A 22,000-nucleotide genomic window follows, 5' to 3' on the forward strand; every position below is an offset into this window, starting at 1 on the left:
TTGATAATACTTCCAGATACCTTGACGATATTTTTAATTTAGAATTCTTGATGATATTTTTAATTTAGATAACTCTTATTTTGATCAAATGGTGTCTGACATTTATCCCCATGTAAAGCGAACTCTTGAAATTTTATTACATAATTTTTGGATCTTCATATTACTATCATCAACAATTCTATTCACACGAAAATCTATCATAAAGGAAATAACTTTGACTTTTGTATAGTTAATTATCCACATTTACATGGAGACGTACCGCATGCAACATCTTACGGAGTATATGTTTCTCAGTTAATTAGATTCACCAGAGCTTGTAGCATCGTACAGGATTTCAACAAGCGGAATATTTTTATTACAAGCAAGGTCCTAAAACAGGGCTACCGCTATCACATATAACGGAAATATTTTACAAAATTTTACAATCGTAATTTTGATTTAATTTCAAAATTCAATAGTGATTTAAAAACTCTTCTGCGACAAGGGATAAGCCAGCCTGGTTTTTATTTACACTGTCTCGTTTATAGGAACATGGTGGGGCTAAGAGTGAGGTATGAACACATCTGCGGATGTTTTTAAATTCAAAATTTCACCATTTTAGTGTTTAAATGTTGAATTCTGCTTAAGCCTGTGCTAAAGGGCGTGGACGGTAATTTGCACTTTCCAGTACCGTCCATGAACAGGCTCAATCAAACCGAGCCTGCAACATTTTCAATTTTGTCGTGTTGGGCTTTCTTTAGGGATTCTGTATTTCTCTATTTTAGTGCACCATTAGCCGGTTTAAACTCCCCAGAAGTCATAATTATGCTGCTGACCGTTGCCCTTTGTGTTCCTCGGATATATGTCTGTTGTTTCATACTGTTTTGGTGAGACTTTTGCTTGTGTCCCTTGTTGTTTTTCGTCTACGGTTAGTATCTTCCCTTTGCCCCTGTTCTTATTTCTTTATTTTACACCCCCTTTTCCCGGGTCTCCTGTCTCTTCCCCTATGCCTTTGTGGGCCTATTGTTCAGTCTATTTGTTTTCTTGAATTCCTTGTCAGTTACCAATTATTTCCTGTTATTAAATCATTTATTTGTTTTCTTAGAATTTCTTATCAGTTACATATTATTTATCATTTTAGTAATTAGCCTGTCCGTGCTCTGCCTAGTGCCCTAACCTTACTCCCCGAAAAATTTCGGGGGAGCATATAGTCGCCGCCTTGTCCGTCCGTCTTTCCGTCCGTCCGTCCCCTTTTCTTGTCCGGGACATAACTTTGAAACAACAAGAGGAATCAACATGAAACTTTGTAGGTACATAGATCTCATTGAGTAGGTGTGCAGTGCACAAGAACCGTAACTCTGCCTTGCCTAATGTTTGAATTATCCCCCTTTGTTTATTTTACACTTTGAACTTTGTCCGGGACATAACTCTAAAAGTATAAGAGATATCAACATGAAACTTTGTAGGTAGATAGATCTCATTGAGTAGGTGTGCAGTGCACAAGAACCATAACTCTGCCTGCCTAATTTTTGAATTATCCCCCTTTGTTTATTTTACACTTTGAACTTTGTCCGGGACATAACTCTAAAAGTATAAGAGATATCAACATGAAACTTTGTAGGTAGATATATCTCATTGAGTAGGTGTGCAGTGCACAAGAACCGTAACTCTGCCTTGCCTAATTTTTGAATTATCCCCCTTTGTTTATTTTACACTTTGAACTTTGCCCAGGACATAACTCTAAAACTATAATAGGTATCAACATGAAACTTTGTAGGTAGTTAGATCTCATTGAGAAGGTATGCAGTAAACAAGAACCGTAACTCTGTCTTGCATAATTTTTGAATGATCCCCCTTTGTTTTATTTTTACACTTTGAAATTTTTCCGGTACATAACTCTAAATGTATAAGAGGTATCAACATGAAACTTTGTAGATAGATAGATCTCATTGAGTAGGTGTGCATTGCACAAAAACCGTAACTCTGCCTTGCCTAATTTTTGAATTATCCCCCTTTGTTTATTTTACACTTTTGAAGTTTGTCCAGGACATAACTGTAAAAGTATAAGAGGTATCAACATGAAACTTTTTAGGTAGATAGATCTCATTGAGTAGGTGTGCAGTGCACAAGAACCGTAACCCTGCCTTGCCTAATTTTTAATATTATCACCCTTTGTTTATTTTCACACTTTGAACTTTGTCCAGGACATAACTCAAAAACTATAAAAGGTATCAACATGAAACTTTGTAGGTAGATAGATCTCATTAAGTAGGTTTGCAGTGCATAAGAACTGTAACACTATCTTGCCTACTTTTGGAGTTATCGCCCTTTGCTCATTTTGACACTTTGAACTTTGTCCGGGACATTACTCTAAAGTTATAAGAGATATCAACATGAAACTTTGTAGATAGATAGGTCTCATTAGGTGGAAATGCAGTGCTTAAGAATCATTACTCTGCCTTGCCTTATTTTAAAGTTATTGCCCTTTGTTTATGTTTACATTTTGACTTTTGTCCTGGACATAACATTAAATAGATAAATACAGAATCCCTAAAGTAAGCCCAACACTGCAAAATTGAAAATGTTGCAGGCTCGGTTTGATTGAGCCTGTTCATGGACGGTACTGGAAAGTGCAAGTTACCGTCCACGCCCCCTAGCACCGGCTTAAGCAGAATTCAACATTTAAACATGAAATAGTAAAATTTTGAATTTAGAAACATCCGCAGATGTGTTCATATGGCGGTTAACATGGAACCTTCAATGCGACACTTTCGTGCCATTCCATGAAAAGCGGCGTATGGTCCTCAAGTAATAAAAAGCGATATCAACATAATAAAAAGAGATATCAACATGAAACTTTGTAGGTAGCTAGATATAATTAGATAGAACTGCAATGCTTTAAGAACCTAAACAAAGCCTAGTCTAGTTTTAGAGTTATTGCCCTTTGTTCATTTTTACACTTTGAATTTTACCCGGGACATAACTCTGATATCATCAGGAAACTTTATAGATAGATAGCTCTCATTAAATAGAAGTGCAGTGCAAAAAGAAACAAATAAAACATAACTCCGCCTTGCCTAATTTTGGAGTTTTTGCCCTTTGTTCATTTTTCTTATACTTTCCTGTGTCCAGAACCTTCTCGAGGAGCATCACCCGGTTCAACCGGTTCTTGTTTTTTGTTTGTTTGTTGTTTTTTTTTTGTTTTTTTTTTTGGGGGGGGGGGGGGGTCTGCCTGGGCTCCTTGCCACTGGTCCTTGTTGCTGGGTCATGTGGGGGTTGCGTTCATTGAACGCCGCCTTTCCTTGTTGATCTTGTTTATCATATTTTACAGTATTAACACTACTACTGCATCTAAATGTACTGCTACATATGCTATTCATGGTCTACAATATTCTACCGACTGGAGATCTTCTTTATTGATGTCTTGCTGATCTTCTGTGTCCATCTTGGAATATTAACACCAATATCTGGTTTCAGCTCATCATGGATACTAACTTGTTCTTGCCATCTTTGTCCATTTGTATAATAAAATTTATATTTGAAAATGTTTCGTTTATGATGAATGGTCCGTCAAAAACCTTTTTTTATTTCGGTGTGACTCCCACCTTTTTTGTTTCATGTAAATACCATAACAAAAAACCTGCTTTAAATTCATAATAAGTGATTTTTGTATCGTAGATCGTTTTACTTTGCTTGGCACTAGATTTCAAATATCGTCTTGCTTTATTATGCGCGTGCATCATTCTGTCCCTTAGCTTGGCTATATAGGTTGCACTGGTTTTTCTCTTTGATTTGAAGCAAAACCATTTACCAAGTCTCCTGGTAATCTAATCTCTCGACCTTAACTTAGATGTGATTTTTTATGATTCACATGGTTTGCACCTTTAAGCTCCTGCCAAACAACCAAGGTATAAGTCCTATCCATTTTGTTTATCTTCTATGCATGCCTTTATCATCTTGAATAGTGTTCTATTATATATTTCAGTTTGGTCATTGCATTTTGGAATTCTTAGACTGGTTCCTGTCTTTCGTATCTCTAACATCTTACACAGATCTTGGAAAAGTCTACACTTGATATGTATGTATGGTGCTAGGGGGCGTGAGGGATGTTGCACTTATTCATTGTCCCTCATGTACAGACTCAATCAAACCGGGTCTGCAATGCTTACGTTATTTTGTTGTGATTAATGCTTCCGAGGGATCACTTTGTTTCCAGAAATTTGAAAGCGGCGCTCCCATCTTAAAATGAAATCACTCGGAATTCGACATGCACAGTCTTCTGCTAGTAGATATGGGACTGCAATCACTTCAACATATTTTGTAAATAAATCAGTCATTACCAAAATGCATTTATTTCGTCTAGGTGTCCGAGATAATCAATGGCTAAAGTGTCCCATAGAGCTCTACTCCATATGTGTCCCATGACTGCTTTGAGCGGTGTTTGTAATTGTTTATCAGCTGCACATATGTCACATCTCGTAATGTACAGTCTTACATCTTCTTTCATTTCAAACCAGTAATATTTTTGTGCAAGTTTTCCTATTGTGTTCTTATTTCCAAGGTGTCCCGAAATTACTGAATCATGCATTTGTTGTATGATATAATTTTCATTGTTCCAGGCACTATAAGTTGCATGTATTGCCAAGTACCATTCAACTTACTGAAGTCTTTTATAAAAACCCTATTTTGTAAATGCAGGCATTCCCACAAAATCCAGTTATGTCTGCAGACTTGGCTCTCGGACATCTTATCCGAACTTATTCTGTTATTTGGCTTCTTAAATTGGTCCATTGTCAGTAGCTTGCTTCCTTGCTTGTTCGTCCGCCGCATTGATCCATCACCAATTGGGGTTTATTTACTTACATGGTCTTGAACGACCTGGTTGTGGTTCTTTGCCGGTTATTACTCGAACTTTTTGTTCTGTCATTACTTGTTCTTTAAGAGGAAATTCTTTAAAGTGCTTTCCTAACAAGTACTGTCGACAAAAATTGCGCAAAGAAAAAAACAACTGCGAGTTATTCTTTTTCTATTATGTAGTAGTTTCTTTCGGCTTTGTTCATTGCTTTGCTAGCATAAGCTAAAATCTCTCTCTTTCATCTTGTATTTGTTGAAAAATAGCATAAATTCCTACTCCCGATGCATCAACATCAAGCAAAAAGACTCCAACATTGTTCATAGGATATCCCATCACCTCTTTTTGTTTTAATAAGGCTTCTTCACTCCAGGTTTTTGTTTGGTGCCTTCTGGGTGCCCTACTTGGGTGTGTCGACTTGGATGTGTCGGGGGGCTGCGTCCTGTGAATGTTGCCTTTGCCTTGTTGATCTTTATTCTTGTTTTTTTTTCTTTTATTGTTGCAAATGAATTTTAGCAATGTTCATCACAAATAAATGCTCTAATTCTAAGTTCTATTAAAGGTCTCGAAATTCTAGCAAAGTCCTTAACAAAACGCCTGTAATATGAACCTGTTGGTACGAACTGCTTTGCCTGCTTTGCATTTTGGGGTTTCGGCCATTGTACAATTTTGGATATATTTGTAGGATCTGGTTTTATACCTTCTTTTGACACAACATGTCGAAGAAAATCAACTTCTGTTGCAGCAGATGACATTTGTCTTGTTTTAGTTTTAGACCAACATTTCTAAGTCGTCTAAGAATGTCCTCCACTCTACTGATGTGTTCTTCAAAATCAGCTCCAAATATGATAATATCATCTTTGTACATAAAAACAAGTAACCCATTGCAAACATAGAAGTGCTAAAATAGAGGAAAAAATAATCCCCTAAAAAGAGCGCAACACGGCAGAATTGAAAATGTTGCAGACTCTGTTTGATTGAGCCTATTCATGGACGGTACTGTCAACTGCAAACTACCGTACACGCACCTAGCACCGGCTTCAGCAGAATTTAACATTTAACATGAACTGGTACAATTTTGAAACATCGCAGATGTGTTCATATGGCGGTTATCATGGAGCTTTCAATGTGACACGTAAGTGTCATTCCATGAAAAGCGGCATATGGTCCCCAAGTAAAAAATGCGTGTGCCCTAACTGTTCTTTGAAACGTACTTGCTGCATTGTTTAAACCGAAAAGCATTCTAGCTATCCCATATTGACCGAATTTACATGAAAAAACACTTTTTGGAATGTCTTCTTTTTTTAAATGGAATCTGGAAATAACCACTTGTAAGATCTAAACTGCTAAATAAAGAAGAACCTGCTACTGCATGAAAAACTCTTCCACACGAGGGAGAGGAAAACCATCTGGCTTTACTAATGTATGCACCCTTTTATAATCGATACATGGAAGAATGAATCCCGATTTCTTCCGTATAAATACTATAAGACTTTGCCATGGAGGTGTCCCCTTTTAAATAACTCTTTTAGAAGGTCTTTGATTGCTGCCATTGGTTCTGCCGCATAAGCTTATGGTACTTTTCTAGGCCTCTGTTTTACTGGTGTGGCATTTCCTGTGATAATTGAGTGCTCTGTTAAACTGGTCAATCCAATATCCCATTCATTTCTAAAGAAGGTATCCCCAAACTTTACAAGCAACCCTGCCAGAATGTGTTTTTCATGCTCTAACTTTCCCTCTGCAGATTTCTTTTACAGTTCTTTGAAGATGCTCAGGTACCTCTTTTCTGCAGGAATTGTTAATTTACTTTCCACCTTTGGTTTTTGGTTTTGGTTGTCGACCTTTCTTATACTGTTATTGTTTTCAACTTCATGCCTATTTTCTTCATTTGCTATAATGCTAACAACCCTATCGATTCTGTCTGCAGGTGCTATCTCTGCGTTTTGTGTCAAAGATACCTCGCACGAAAAAGGATTCAGTATTCGCACTTTACACGTAGTGCCTTAATTAATATCTATCAAGGTTGATGCCATCAATAAATTTAACTTTCTTTAAATGAATCAGTAGGTTCTACCGAATAGTCTGCTTGACCTTCATCATCGTCTGTTTCTATCCTCTCAACTAATGATCAATAACTGCTTCCGATTGACCCGCAATGTTAACATCTTTTGCTACCACTACTTGCCTACTCTCTTTGTGTTTACCAATCTGGATAGTTGGAATCTCAATTCCATCCAAAATAATCTTATTTTTAATCAGTAGTTTATCTGTAGGTCCTTTCTTGCTTCCCATTTAAATATCAAAACCCAACAGAACATCATCCTCTATTTCAGCACAGCTTCACTGATGATCTCATATTGTTCTTACTCTAACTTAAAATCAGCTTTACCTCTCTCATTTATTGATGACCCACTTGCCCCTAAACACACATACTTTTGAAGAGGTAACCTTTTAGTTAAATCAATCATTTCATATATCTTGGAAAAAAACCAATTGTCTTCGAAGCCACTGTAAAATGCTGTGAACATCAGTCGAACATTCTCTACGGCTCCCTTCACATAGACACCATCACACAGGCTTCTTGCTCTATCAACATCGTCTACTTCTGTATTCTTTCTAGAATGACCCTTACCCTTCAAGCGGACCCCCTTGGTAACAAAGGTTGGCCCTTGGTAGTTCAAAGACTCAGTATTTGTTTGGATTTCAGTGTTGTTAATTCTGAACAGTCTCGTGCAAAATGGCCTTGTTGATGACAATTAAAACACAAAACTGTATTACTTTTGCTAAATCTTCGTCTGTTGGTATCTGGCTTGTTTCCTCCTGGTGATTTCTCTAATCTTTCCATTAATTTCTGCAACATCTGTTCTTGCCTCGTCAGTGGCAGTCATTTCATTGCGGTTTCTTTTCTCCGATGGCATTCTATTCTTTCTATCTGAACTTAAAACAGCCTCTCTCCACTTTTATCATCATTTTCAATAGAATTTTCTATTGCTCATCTTGCAAAATTTACTAAATTTTCTGTCGTGTCCAAAAGAAGCTCGAGTCTAAATGAAATTTACTGCATAAAATAGGGTTTCGTCTATTGTTGCTGGTTCTTTGTGATACTCAACCTCAAAACGCGCCTCAGCATCTCTCAATCTATCCAGAAATCTTCTCTTATATGTTAATCCCTGTATCCACGTGCCTTGTCATACAGCATTTTAGATCAGCCGAAAAACCTTCCACTGTTTTTCCTACATTTTGAGACCACCTTCTAAATTTTAATGCAAACTCCTTATTAGTTTCGATGACCATGAATCTGATATTCATTTCACGCACCAATTCTCTATAATTGGACAAAATATGAGGCTGGAGTTGTGAAAAAATAGAGAAAATAAGAATCCCTAAAGAAAGCTCAACACCGCATAATGAAAACATAAATTGTGCCGCCTCTTCTTCAATCCTTTGAAGTAGTTGGTTTAACTTATCTTCATCATCCCATTTACACGACGAGCAATTGCTTCGAAACGAGCAATCCATACTGACAAATCCTCTTTTCAACAAAAATATGGTATACGCAGGTTGTCATTATTTCTGTACTGTACAGCTGGATTGAAATATGGTCCTCTATTTGAACGATTGCAAACCTCACTAGAACCATAAAGTTGCCCATATGCGTCATATTATCTGTCATGATGATTGTAGTTTCTATTTTGCCCGGCTGAAACGGAACGACTTTGTGACGGCCTGTAAAATGACCCATCTTTATAATTTTTGGGACTTTCTTTCTGTACTTTTCACTTTATAGCGGCTGTCTCCTATTATCTTGCCTACCCGAAAAAAATGCTGTATGTGTGTCTAGTTCATTGAAACTTCTTGGCTAGCAACCCGAAACCTGGGTATTTGTAGAAACATGTTGCGCTTCTTAAAAGTTTATAAGCATATAGCGATTCACCTGTGTGTTTGTGTGTGTGTGTGTGTTTGTGTGTGTGTTATATAGATTATATAGTGAACTTAAAAAATCTTCTTGTGAAAAACCACTAGTCCAATTTCAACCAAACTTGGCAGGATTGTTCCTTAGATGAAGGGCTTCCAAAGTTGTTCAAAGAATTTCATTCCATGCAGAAATCTGGTTGCCATGACAACTAAAAGGAATTATAAGAATAAATTTAAAAAATCTTCTTGTAAAGACCCAAAAGGCCTAGAGCTTAGATATTTTGCATAAGGCATTGTCTGGTAGACCTCTAATAAGATTGTTCAAATTATAGCCCTGGGGTCAAAATTGGCCCCACCCCTAGGGTCATTGATTTTCACTATGTACATATAGTAAAAACCTAAAACACCTTCTTGTAAAGACCCAAAAGGCCTAGAGCTTAGATATTTTGCATAAGGCATTGTCTGGTAGACCTCTACCCAGATTGTTCAAATTATAGCCCTGGGGTCAAAATCGGCCCCGCCCCAGGGGTCATTGGTTTTCCTTATATGTATATAGTAAAAACTTTAAAAAAAATTCTTCTAGCAATTGACAAATGCTAGAGGTTAGATATTTTGCATGAAACATTGTGTTGTAAACCTCTAGCAAGATTATTCAAATTATAGCCCTGGGGCCAAAATTGCCCCCGCCCTGGGGGTCATTGATTACAGATATATACATTATATACATATAGTCAAAAATAAAAAATAAATCTTATTGTCTGAAGGTACAAGGCTTAGAGCTTTAATATTTGTTAAATAATATCATCTAAAGGTACTCTACCAAAGTTGTTCAAATTTTGCCTCTTGTGTCAAAATTAGCCCCGCCCCTGGGAGCCATAGGTTTATCTTAAATGTTTATAGTTAAAACTTAAAAAATCATCTTCTTTGAATTTACAAAGGACAGAGTTAAGATATTTTGCATGAAACATTGTGAAGTGAACCTCTAGCAAGATTGTTCAAATTATAGCCCTGGGGTCAAAATTGGTTCCGCCCCGGGGGTCATTGATTTTCATTATGTACATATAGTGAAAAAAATTTTGTCTGAAGGTTCAAGACATAGAGCTTTGATGTTTGATATATAATATCATCTATAGGTCCTCTACCAAAGTTGTTCAAATGTCAAAAATTGGCCCTGCCCGGGGGCAGTGATTCTCATTATGTACACGGAGTAAAAACAGAAAATGAAACAAATGTTTTCTGAATGGGAGAAAGCTATAGCTTAGATATTTAACTTGAAATGTTGTTTGGTGGACCTGTATCAAGATTGTTATTAAACCCTTGGGTCAAAATTATGCCTTGCCCAAGGGGACAGTGACCTACTTTCTTGTCCTTTGATGTACAGCAATGTAATTTTGACCATGTGCACAGTTTTAGTTGTAAAATTGAACTTTGACCTAGATTTTGATGATGTGACCTACTTTCTTGTCCTTTGATGTACAGCTATGAAATTTGAACCATGCGGTGGCATAGCATTTTTCTCAAATGCAATCTTGTTTAACTCTGTCACCACATCTTTGAGCACAATTGTCATAATTACCAAAATGTTATATTATGCACACAATTTCTATCTTGACTTTGCTTATCAGCTGTGCTTACTGCTATATTTGAGGTGGTTGGTAATCTGTATGAAGATTGGGAACAAACTAACATCACATAACTATTTTAAAGTTCTGATATGTCTCATTACTTTTACTGTATTGTGTGTTTTTAACTTCGGCTCCTTCAGACGTATTGAAAAATACAACCCCCTTATCGTCTGCTTGAGATAAAGTGTCCATGGTAGAGTTCCAGATTTTTATACCTCACAACAGCAGGTGTCAAGTGCTGTGTGGCAGATGTAAAATGTTGCCCCATACTTCACTTAAGTGTTGTTATATTTCTCTGGTCCTTCTGGATAATTGATGCCAGCACTATTAAGTGTTGAGAATTGTGTACCGCTCAAGCCGGTGTTAGGGGGCGTCAGGGATGTTGCATTTATTCATTATCCCTCATGTACAGACTCAATCAGACCGAGTCTGCAATTCCCTTGTAATTTTGTTGTGATTGATGCTTCCGATGGATCGCTTTGTTTCCAGATTTCTGTAAGACTTGTGTTCGAATCTCTAAATTCCGTCAGTACTGTAATGTAGAATTTCACTGCTGTGCACCAAGAAAGAAAGTGTTTCGCTCTGGCCGGCTTTAGTATTTCTTTGCTGAATTCCTCTTAGAGGTCTGTCCTAAAGTTATTTCTGGACACAAACGGTGGGAGTGTGGCTCGGATGTGGCTTAGCTTATTCGCAAGTTCCTAACTTAAGAGTACTTACATATACCTTTACTTAAACTATTTCTATTATAAGAAAAAATAAAGAGAAACAAAGAATCCCTAAAGAATAAGATTTAGTAAATTTAAACTTTACTTAAATTTTATCACTATTTATCTAATACATAATCATACAAGTACAAATGTTGCTGCAATGCAGCAATTGAGAAGCTCCGCGCAAAAAATGCGCTCACTACAGATACCTTACCAAATTATTCCTACGAACACAGGTCATGTTATATTCAGATTAAGTTCTATTGTAGATTTTTTCCGAATGTTTTGTAAACCATTTTTTGCATACTTATACTTATCTTATGAACTGTCCATAATTTAAAAGATGGGCTAGATATTTAATTTGGAAAAAATGCTTTCACTGATGCCTACCTGGTAAGGAAAGTAATTTCATTGAATACAAACAAGACTTACAAGGTTGCGTTCATTGAACGCCGCCTTTCCTTGTTGATCTTGTTTATCATATTTTGTAAATGTTATGTGACATGACTGTACTGTGTTCTGTTTGTGTCACTACTGTTTTCAGTAACATGAGATGATAAAAATATCAAAGTCTGTTTTTTTATTATTATAATAGTTACAAATATACAAATAGTAACAAAAGGGACTTATATTATAATATAGAAATATTACATGCATTTTTTTCATGTCAAATTAAAAAAAAAGGGTTTCTTTCAATACTGGTAGAAGACTTACCTGAATTATAGGCAGGTATGAGGAAGTTCACGAACATCATGTTCGAGCGAGTCAAAGATATAAAAGCTACTTGACATTGGTGATATATAAAAGCTATTGTTAATTGATTTATTGGGAGATCAATATAATTATTTGCTGAATTGCTTTAAAACCATTCATAAAAAAACAATACACCTCATGTTCAAACTGCAGATCAATGTTTCTGTTGTTACCAATGATGCGATATATCTATCTATAGCCTATGTTTAATGAGGGTCCATCCGCCCGTACGGGTACTTTATGCAGCTTTCACTGTCAGTACAGATCCCGGACATGTCAACAATCACAAAGTGTTGATAATTTACATCCGTGCATTACCAATGATGTCAATGAAATGTAACCTTATATACTAAAGTTATCATTATTTCAAAACAACCAATATATCAACATGTTATCATCAAACATTTAGTGTCATAAATATAAATTAGGAATAATTACCAAAAGCAAAATTATTAAAGTCTTATGCCTGAAATCTTCTTTATATTGACAAATTTAATCACTAATAGTATACTTTATGATATGCTGTGTGTAAATCATTTAATGTAATTCAAAATGTAACAAATTATAATTTCATGTACTACTAAAAAGGGAAATAACAAATTGTCAAAAAAAAGTGTCAAAAATCAGAACATTTATAGCTATTTATAGCTTTCAAATATTCATGTACGGCAGAACTGCTTTCCGGTTCTCATTCATTAATATGACATGCTGCGAATCACCAAAGAGGGAACCAATATAATAATCGGAAGGTTTTATTGAATCCGAATTTATTTTCAGCTGTAAATCGAAGGGATTAATTGATAAAATCCGAGCCCATGGACAAAAAAGTAGTAAACACAAATAGGCGGGGTGCAATGAATAATAAATCCTAACTATCAAAATGTCAGCAAAACACATATGACATGACAAAGTCCAAACAAAGTAGTGTAATTTTTAAAAGTTTGATTTGTGTTAAAAAGCTTAGTGTAATTAAGCTTAAAATGCAAACAAATCCGTCAACAAGTCTTAGTTTAAACCATAAACTCTTTATTTCAAATGATAACTTTTACTTTAAAGCTACATTAAATAAATCTGTAAAAATATTTTTGCCGTCGGCCTAAAAACCAAGCATTCTACAGTTTCATTAACCTTTTTAACAGTATCGTTGTAAATCTCTTCAAATATTGTTCATAAATAAGGATTTTAAATGGAAAACCCCACGGTAACACTAAAGTTCGTATACGAATTTTAACATGCAAATGAAGACTATACATGTAATCAGCTCGTGTATGCGCTACGTCACGGTGTTATAGTTGCTATCCGGAACACAGCAAATATATGATTTTCTTTTGCAAATACGCTTTAACCGTTTAAACTTCACGGTGCACTAGGTTCAGAAAAAATAATAATCTCATTAAAAGATTAAATTTGTATGAAAACATCCGTTACAAAGCGGAAATATACCGTTAAATTAGGACTGCTATTTATAATCATGTTTGTTGATTTAACATTGATGTACGGATGATCTGAAGGCGGAGTTACTCATGCAAACAGAAATTGTACTTCCGAATTCACCACAATGAGGTTGCACATTTGTATACTCATTAAACTCATTTTGGTTGTCTGGACACCAAAATAAGATCTGGAGTCGATATGAAACCAAATTTATTAATACAATGTCGCTATTTCTTTTTATGAAATTTATTAAATGTAACTTTAATTGTCTGATAAAAGATCTATTCATAAACGCACAGAGAAAAAAATAATATTAAGTTGACTAACAATGCAGAAAAAAAGATTTACTTTCAAAACTCAAGCGGGAGTCTCAGAAACTTCTTCTATTATGTACAAATGTCAAAATACATGTACTACTTTGTTTACATTTTGCTACCTTTATAGCAAATAATTTCACACTCAGCACTACTTTTTTCAGATGCTAAATACTCTATATCTAGTATTAAAATATAATTACCAGAAACCTACATCACTTTTCAATCGCAGTTTATTTCTTTGGTTGTGTTTTTATGTCGCAACAATATGGCGACTTTCCAGCTTAACTGGTGGAGGAAGACCTCGGGTGCCCCTCCAAGTATTATTTTTGGCACGAACGGGCACCCGAGTAGAACCACCGATGTTCCGTTAGCTAGCCTGATAACTTCCTAAAATGAAAAATCCAAGTCCCTGGTTAGATTCGAGCCCACACCGATTAGGGGGTGGAACTTAGTACGTACTACTGATGTGGTTGTTTAACCCTCATATGGACAGAAAGAAAACTCTTTAATCACAATGCGTTTTTGTTGGTCCCGTGATATGGATGTTTAATCCTAATATATATGGACTGCCTAAACCCCACTCATATAAACAACCTACTAACCTGTCTGACCTACAATTTAAAATTGAGTATAACATAAGTAGGAGATAAAAGTTGTGTAATTTGGAAAAAAAATAATGTACAGAAAAAGTTGAAACAAAATCTAGACATTGTGTTTCATGTTTGTTTATGTCCTCAATATCGTCTATAATACGTTTACCTATTTACTTATAACTATATCCTTTCCAAATCCTCTCGTTCTTTTGTCAGGCTTAATAAGTGTATTTATTTTTTATATACAGGAGATCTTGATTCAGATAGTTCCTGCGGCAAGGAAACACCAGGTAATGGTTACTTGTATTTCTTATGTTTAAAGCTTGTCAAACTATTTAACTTTCATGCACGGTAGATACATTTATGTGGTCCGCTTGGTAAGCTCGTGTTTTTCAACACTAGTCAGGGATGGATGAAAATTTAAACTTGCTGAAAAGTGAATATTTGATAACAGAGTATCATATCCTCCAACTGGTATTTTTCTCTGTGACTTTTTGTACATTGTATATAATTACATAGATACGTCCAGTACATTTTATGAAAAACGTTTGTTGGAAAAATGGATTTAAATATCTATAGCATGTGCTACCATTGGTCAAATTTGTTATCAAATATTCTTCTTTTTGTTCATTTTCCATCTTTCTTGCTCGATTGCAGCAAGTTTGATAACATTCCTCACCAAGGTCATATTATAAAAAAGCCTGTAGTTATCATCTTTTTTGTCATTATGTGATAGTACATGTACAAGCTGGGAAATTGAAGATAACAGTAATTTCATGCGGGTCCTTACCTGGGAATATTGTTTTTTACTATTTTTATTTCAGTTGCAAACATATGTCAATTTTCGGGAATATCCAACACGTCATGGGTCTTCGTCTACATTTTAAATTATCCTGGTCAGAATAAACGAACGTGCACATGCTCTTTATCACCGACATCCTCAAATGTTAGGATATTCCTTAGATACCGGAAACAAACACGATCAACTGAGAATATCAATCTCAAAATCAACGATTTTGAGTTTGGCACAGATATAACCACAGTCCTAACAGAAATAAATGAATTGATACTGGAAACGAATCCGGTGTTTAATGATAGTGAAGAGGTTTGCCTATTAATAACAGCAGGTAACATATTTTTTAAAATAACATTCATCACGAAAATTATCATTATAGTCTCAATATTTCAAAGGACGCTACTGCTGAATTTAGCTCCGTAATTTTATTTTACTTTCCAAATTTAATAACAAAATACATTTCTGCGGCAGACTTTCATCAATTAAAACGTCACTATAGAATTAATAAAACTGTAGGCCTATGTTTATTGCTGTAATAGAATAATTTTAAACTTAGAGTTTAATTCCTGTGTGAAAAAGACCGATACAATTTTTTTGCAAGGTGTTTTCGTTATCCTCTACATGTTCTCCTGAAAAACGAAATTTGCATAAATCCCACATGTGTGCACTTTTGTTATACCACATACCTGCATTTCTCTCTCGAAAGTTGCCTACCGAATTTAACACTCTGGTTGTAAACTTATAGAATATATCCTAAGCACAAAATTTTAATGAATGTTTACTTCTAGATGTATTGAAATAATTACAATTATAGTTGTAACTTTTGACTTTAAGATTTATTGACAGCTTTTGTTAAGCGTGAAATAAGGTATCATATTACAACACAAAATATTTATTTCATCTTTCATATTATCATACAGAAGAAGATAGAACATTCAATATATCTTGTGATTATCCAACATCAGACGGTACAGATTCGGACACTAACATAGTTGGTAGGTATAAAAACATGAATTATTCTAGTAAGATTTTGACAAACTTTGAATGGGTTCTGTGTCCTGTACAGATCTGCCATTCATTGATATTCATCCAGGTATGGTGAGAAACCTTATCAGGCCTAATTAATTCCTCTTACCAACAAACGCAGATAAATTCAGTAAAAGATAGAACATAATAAAGTTTTGAATAAATTTTAAGGGTGTACGTGATTTGATAGAAACTTGTCTACAATGTAAATTGATGCATGACATTGCATTCATCTAGTTCCCACTTGAAAATGAATAATCTGTAGTAAAGCTATTATGTAATATGTTGAACAGGTTTATATATGACTATAATTAAGTGCTACACACTTAAAAATTTAAAATTGTATCGGAAACTGTTTTTAAATTTTGTGTTTCGTTCGTTGATTTCAAAAAAATATCAATGAATTTAACCATAACTTTCAAGCATGTCAAAATATTTTTTTTCAGGAGTTGTCATTGGCTGTGCCATTGTTGGTGTAATTGTTATTGTCATGGTAGTCCTGAATATTGTGATTTTAAAAAGGTTAGTACTTATGCGATATACGTACATGTGTATAATATACTTACATGTATATAACCGTTGTCCTTACCCTAGTCAAATGTTTGGGTTATCTTGTTATAAATATTTTTGACTTTTTAATTATCAAAAAAGACAGTGCACATACCAGTTGGAGGATAGGATAGTCTGTAATCAAATATTCACCGTTTCGACAATTTTGCAGCAAGTTTAAATTTTCATCCGTTCCTGTTTAGTGTCGGACAACACGAGCTTACCAGGCGGACCACATAAATGTATCTACCGTGCATGAAAGTTTTAACGATCAGTTTAAACTTTGTCAAGAATATTTATAATTTTTTTAACCAAAAGTTTTTGAATAAACAAAACTGAAATTCGTAATATATATCATGATAATCCAATTTACAGTTTCCATCACTAACCATGTGTGACATAACAATGTGTGGGACATATTTTTAGTAAATTTATTAAATATTTGTTAATATTGTACATTCAAGCACGCGAAACTGTATGATTATGTAAGAATCAAATTTAGGAATGATTTGACAAGCTTTAAACATAAGAAATACAAGTAATCATTACCTTGATTTTCCTTGCCGCAGGGAGTATTTGAATCAAAAGTTCCTGTTTTTAAAAAATCAAATACACTTATTATGCAGGAGAAAATAACGAGAGGATTTGGAAAGAAACTAAGTTAAAAGTAAATAAATAGACGATATACAAGACATGAACAAACATGATACACAATGTCTAGATTTTGTTTCAACTTTTTCTGTAGATTAAATGTATTTCATATCTTATGATAGTATTCGGTCACATGGAAATTAATATTCCAGAGAGAAAATATGATTTTTTTAATGGTTTTCGATTTTTTTCCAAACTACACAACATGTATCTCCTTCTTATGCTATATAGTATACTCAATTTTAAATTGTAGGTCAGAAGAATTATAATAGACAACAAAAGTAGTATATTATATTATTAATACTATAAATAAAAAACTATGCCATGACAATAGAAAGGCCAATCTCATTTAATATATACTACATCTCATGAGATGAATATAAAAACACGTAACGCGTAAACTGTTGACTACATAATTTTATCTTAAACATTTAAATGATTGCGTTGATCACGTTAATATTCTACAATGCAAACATATGCTTTTAATTTGAATTTAATTCGCTTAAAGTGAAATTCATATTCAAGCTTTCTGTAGCACAGTCTCTATATATTTCTACGATTCTATTTAATAGATAACATTACCATATAAAATGCTTTTAAATCTTTACAGGAAAGCCAACAAAAAGCGGAAAATAAAGAAAACACCAAAACTGTCACAGGAAGAGAATGGAGCAGCAACAAGAAACGCCGAAGATGATAATGATTATTATATGACAGAAAATCCTATGTATAACATGTTTGAGCCTACAATGGATAAGAATGAGATCCCTGAATATGCGTTGGTGCACAAACATGCACCGAATGATGAACAGCAAAGTATGGAGGACTATGATGATAATCCTATGCCAGGTATATACGACTGTATACCAGACTCACCAAATGATGTAAGTCAACCATTGGTGTCCGAGCAAACGGACGAAAAAAACATAAATGACCTTGAAAAGTTTGGGACGGCTGACTGACAGAGTAGTAAAAGTTCCTTCGCAAACAAGATTAGATATTTTAATAATTGCTGCTATTTTTATGAATCATACATGATATAATGATTCAAAATGGCAAAACTCTTGAAATATGAAAAAATGTGAACAAAATACACGTATAAGTAGCCGAAAATACGAAAATGAAATAACTAGGAGCTGGGCATCTGCGAGCTTGAACTCTATAGATTCGTCCTCGTGCTTCTTGAGATGTGAATGCACGAAGAGATGCATCAACTCTAAAATATTGTCGTAAAATGAAGTCATATTCTATTTTAATATACTTTTTGCTTTGCATTGTTGTTTTTAAATTGAAAATTAAACAACTTTTAAGTCATTTATTGTAACATATTTCAGATTAAAAAAAATTGTGAAATGCATGATTTATGTTGTGCTACATTATTTGGCAAAAATCACAGGCAGATAAATGTTTTTAAAGACAAGACGAAACTTAAGCAAATGGGTGGCATCTTGAAACAGTTAATTTGTAAGCACACTGAAATAATAGGTTCAAAAATCAACAAAAGAGATGTTCAAGTACCGTACCTTTAGTAACATCTGGACCACTGGATTTTCATCAGTAGCACGCTATAAAAACGTTGACCTAAACCGTAGTTTAATTCAGATAAGCTTATAAAATGTTAAAGCGTTCAGTTATTTCAGTAAAACACAGTAGAGATCATATGACGACTATCCAGCTTTACTGGTGGAAAAGGATCTCAGATGCCCCGCAATGCATTATTTGAGGCACGAGAGGGCACCTAGCTGAGTAGAACCGCAAACGTTCCTTAAGCTAGCTGGATAGACCAAACGATGGCATCAACATAGTTATAGGAAATTTATTTGAATAAGTTATAAAGATAAAACAACTATTGATAAAAGATTATATTGAAATTGTGCTAACATAATCGCTCAAGTGAAAAGGTGATATATTTAACAATAAAAACATCAAATTATTTTAGTAAAATAGATGACAGAATGAAAACTGTAACAACTGTTCAAATGTTTCTTCAAAATGCCATAAAAATCAGGAAATTATCCCTCTCTCATTCATAAAAGTATTTTTGTTGTTAGTTAATTCCTTAATGGTGTAGTTCTTATTCCCAATGTCAATTATTTGATGGTATATGACAACATGATGTTCATGAATCCCTTTGTCACATGTCTGCTGGACATCCACTTTTAACTACATTTGTATCTTTTGATTAATTATAGTAATCATGCATCAGAGGGGTGTTTTATTGGATTAAAACGATGATCATAAACAACCTTTCCGTCCCATTATTGATATTAAAACCAGTCCATAGACAGATTTTGGATAAGTCCGTGCTTATTTTATTACAGGCAGCATAAAAAGCATCACGTGCCATTGCATAAAGTGAAATTATAACAGAATGTATTCAATTATTATCTTATGTTTATTTAATCTGTTAGTTTTGGGCTGTTCTGGCTATGAAACAATGGACGATAATAATTACTTATATAGATATCTGAGACAGGAGCGACAAAAACAAATTCAAGACGCGGTGAGTTTTACTTTTACTGATTTTATGATATTTTATCTCAATTATTTATTTATCTATTTATGTATTAATTAATAATTTATTTATTTATGTATGTATGTTTAATTTATTTATTTCTACACTATCCGTTCATATATTTTTTATTAACTATTTATATTTAGTTTGTTTTGTTTTATTCACAAAAATGAATAGATAAAATATACCAGTAAATTAATATACAATGTTCACTTTACTGGCATAAACTTCTGTCCATTTAGTCAACTTTTTTTCTATCTGTTTTTTTTTTCTAATTCAACTAACATTCGAATTGTCTTTTTATCTATCATTATTCAATCAAAACTTATTCTGTTTACTCTACTTATAATGAGATCAGTTTTAACGAGGATACCGCTTATAACGTTCATGCTACTGTCTCTTGCAGCTTTGATGAAGTGAACTTGGGCAATGGTTATTGTTTTATTCTTTCATTGCAGTGCCTGTACACTGGGGAGTCTTGTATCCCCGGACCACATCAATGTTGCGAGGGTCTATGTCGGAATCGTTTCGGGCACGTTTGTCTGTACCCACTCGAACCGTGCTACTGTATGAAGCCAAGCCATTCTGGAGATGTCAAAAAAACTTTCTATGAATGATAATGTTCTCGAATTCTTACAAAATATAATATCTGGATTTTTCACGGATGCACAAATACATGTAGTTTGTTTTTTTTTCTTCCGGAATTACAAAGTTTTTTTTATAACCGGGTTGACATATAAATGTGAGATCTAACATTAACTGATGGCACAAACTGTAATTTTCTCAAACATTGAAAGAAATATCTAAATAGATGATATTTTTGCCGACTCAAAACTGTTATGTTTTGATATGCATGTAAAAACAATGTATTTTCATCAAGTATTTCGAATGAAAATATTGAAAAGACATTGAATAAATACATTGTAATTCTATATGCATATCGTTTACTTGCCCATACAGAGATACTTTTTTTTAAACTGCTCATAAATGTATGTGTTTATTTGAGTGTATTCATACTCGAGTCCTTCGTAAGAGTATTAGTCATTTTATATTTTGGAGGATGGTGCAAATAAATTCCAGAAGCTTCTCCTGGTTCTTTAGCATGACAAGTGTTTAATTAAGTACGCATACATTTCGATTTAAAGTCTCACCGAAAGTATCCGATTAGTAATTTTTGTTGGCCAGCCCGGGAATCGAACCCACAATGTCGAGATTACAAGTTTCGCGCTCTAACCGATTGAGCTATGCTGGCTGGCAGCTCTCATAAATGGTGATACCACAGTTGTCTTATAGACTGTTCATGTGAATTTTAAATCATAGTCAAACCTGAACATTTTTTTTACAAAACACATGCCGATCATTATTCTGTTGCAAAAGTTATACATATCACAACAAATACTAACTGTTGTTGAAAAATAACGCTCTATGAAAAATCCAGTCCAATTGAAAAATGACGCCATTCTTTTCAATAATGACAAATGTTAAGAAATAGTTAATATCGGCTTAATAAGAAATATTTTATTTCATTAGAACATAAAAAAGTACCCATTTGTTAATAAAGATCATATATTGACAACTTTTGCCTTTCATATTTGAAATAGGATATATTTCACGTGACCTACATCCCTTATTAAACTAAAATTCTATGACAAGGAAGTCATAATATTATGTCCCTGTTAGTGATGGTATAAGAAGGCGTGCTAAGCTTCTAAAAATACTCATGCTTTCCATTAAGTTTCTCTTTAATCCGCATTAATATTCTAGCGTTTATGATAACGTCCGACTTTGTCATCAATAGAAAAATAATCTTTTGTGTGTGTGTTGAGTTTATTTACCCTCGCCACCGGTTTAAAACCATATGGGCGAGCATATGCTTCATTTATTATAGGGAAAACACTTTATTTAGTTAATATCTGCATATGTGACTAGTGAGTACAATATTTCCTGTCCCAACAATGCAAAATAATTGCATTGGATGGGGCCGGAAAACGGTGGGATTATATCCCACACTAAGATTAAAAAGCTGTATTTAAAATTTAAACTTAAATTAAAAAGGGGGGAAGACGCTTATACGCGGACGTCTTTTATATAGGGAACAAAAAAAACCCCTAATAATTATGTTTAATGACAGCTTCATTTATTGCAAAACATATTTATAGTGTTAAAACAAATATTAAAAGGGGGGGGGGGAAGACGCTTATACGCGTACGCCTTCTATAACAGACCAACACAGTTAGATTTGTAGATCTTAGTTTTTTTTTAAAACTTTATTTAACACATGAGAAGGT

General features: G+C 34.1%; 1 protein-coding gene across 1 annotated transcript; it reads left to right on the forward strand.

Annotated features, from left to right (window-relative positions):
* Window positions 1–7,452: 7,452 nt before the first annotated feature.
* On the forward strand, window positions 7,453–18,479 carry LOC132721923 (uncharacterized). The gene is made up of 6 exons (XM_060706306.1): window positions 7,453–7,492; window positions 14,424–14,465; window positions 15,000–15,280; window positions 15,840–15,966; window positions 16,444–16,519; window positions 17,808–18,479. The coding sequence occupies exons 1-6, from the start codon at window positions 7,453–7,455 to the stop codon at window positions 18,157–18,159; spliced, it is 918 nt and encodes a 305-aa protein (XP_060562289.1). The 3' UTR covers window positions 18,160–18,479.
* The last annotated feature ends 3,521 nt before the right edge of the window (window positions 18,480–22,000 follow it).

Source organism: Ruditapes philippinarum, unplaced genomic scaffold (genome assembly GCF_026571515.1).
Source record: "Ruditapes philippinarum isolate M1 unplaced genomic scaffold, ASM2657151v2 ctg907_1_1_1_1, whole genome shotgun sequence".
Lineage (NCBI taxonomy): Eukaryota > Metazoa > Mollusca > Bivalvia > Venerida > Veneridae > Ruditapes > Ruditapes philippinarum.

Bases quoted from the DNA above. Each gene is read 5' to 3' on its own strand.
- LOC132721923 (XM_060706306.1), top strand. From the start codon at position 7,453: ATGACCCTTACCCTTCAAGCGGACCCCCTTGGTAACAAAG. The intron at 15,967-16,443 runs GTAGGTATAAAA...ATTTTTTTTCAG, and splicing joins TTCGGACACTAACATAGTTG to GAGTTGTCATTGGCTGTGCC. The intron at 16,520-17,807 runs GTTAGTACTTAT...AAATCTTTACAG, and splicing joins AATATTGTGATTTTAAAAAG to GAAAGCCAACAAAAAGCGGA.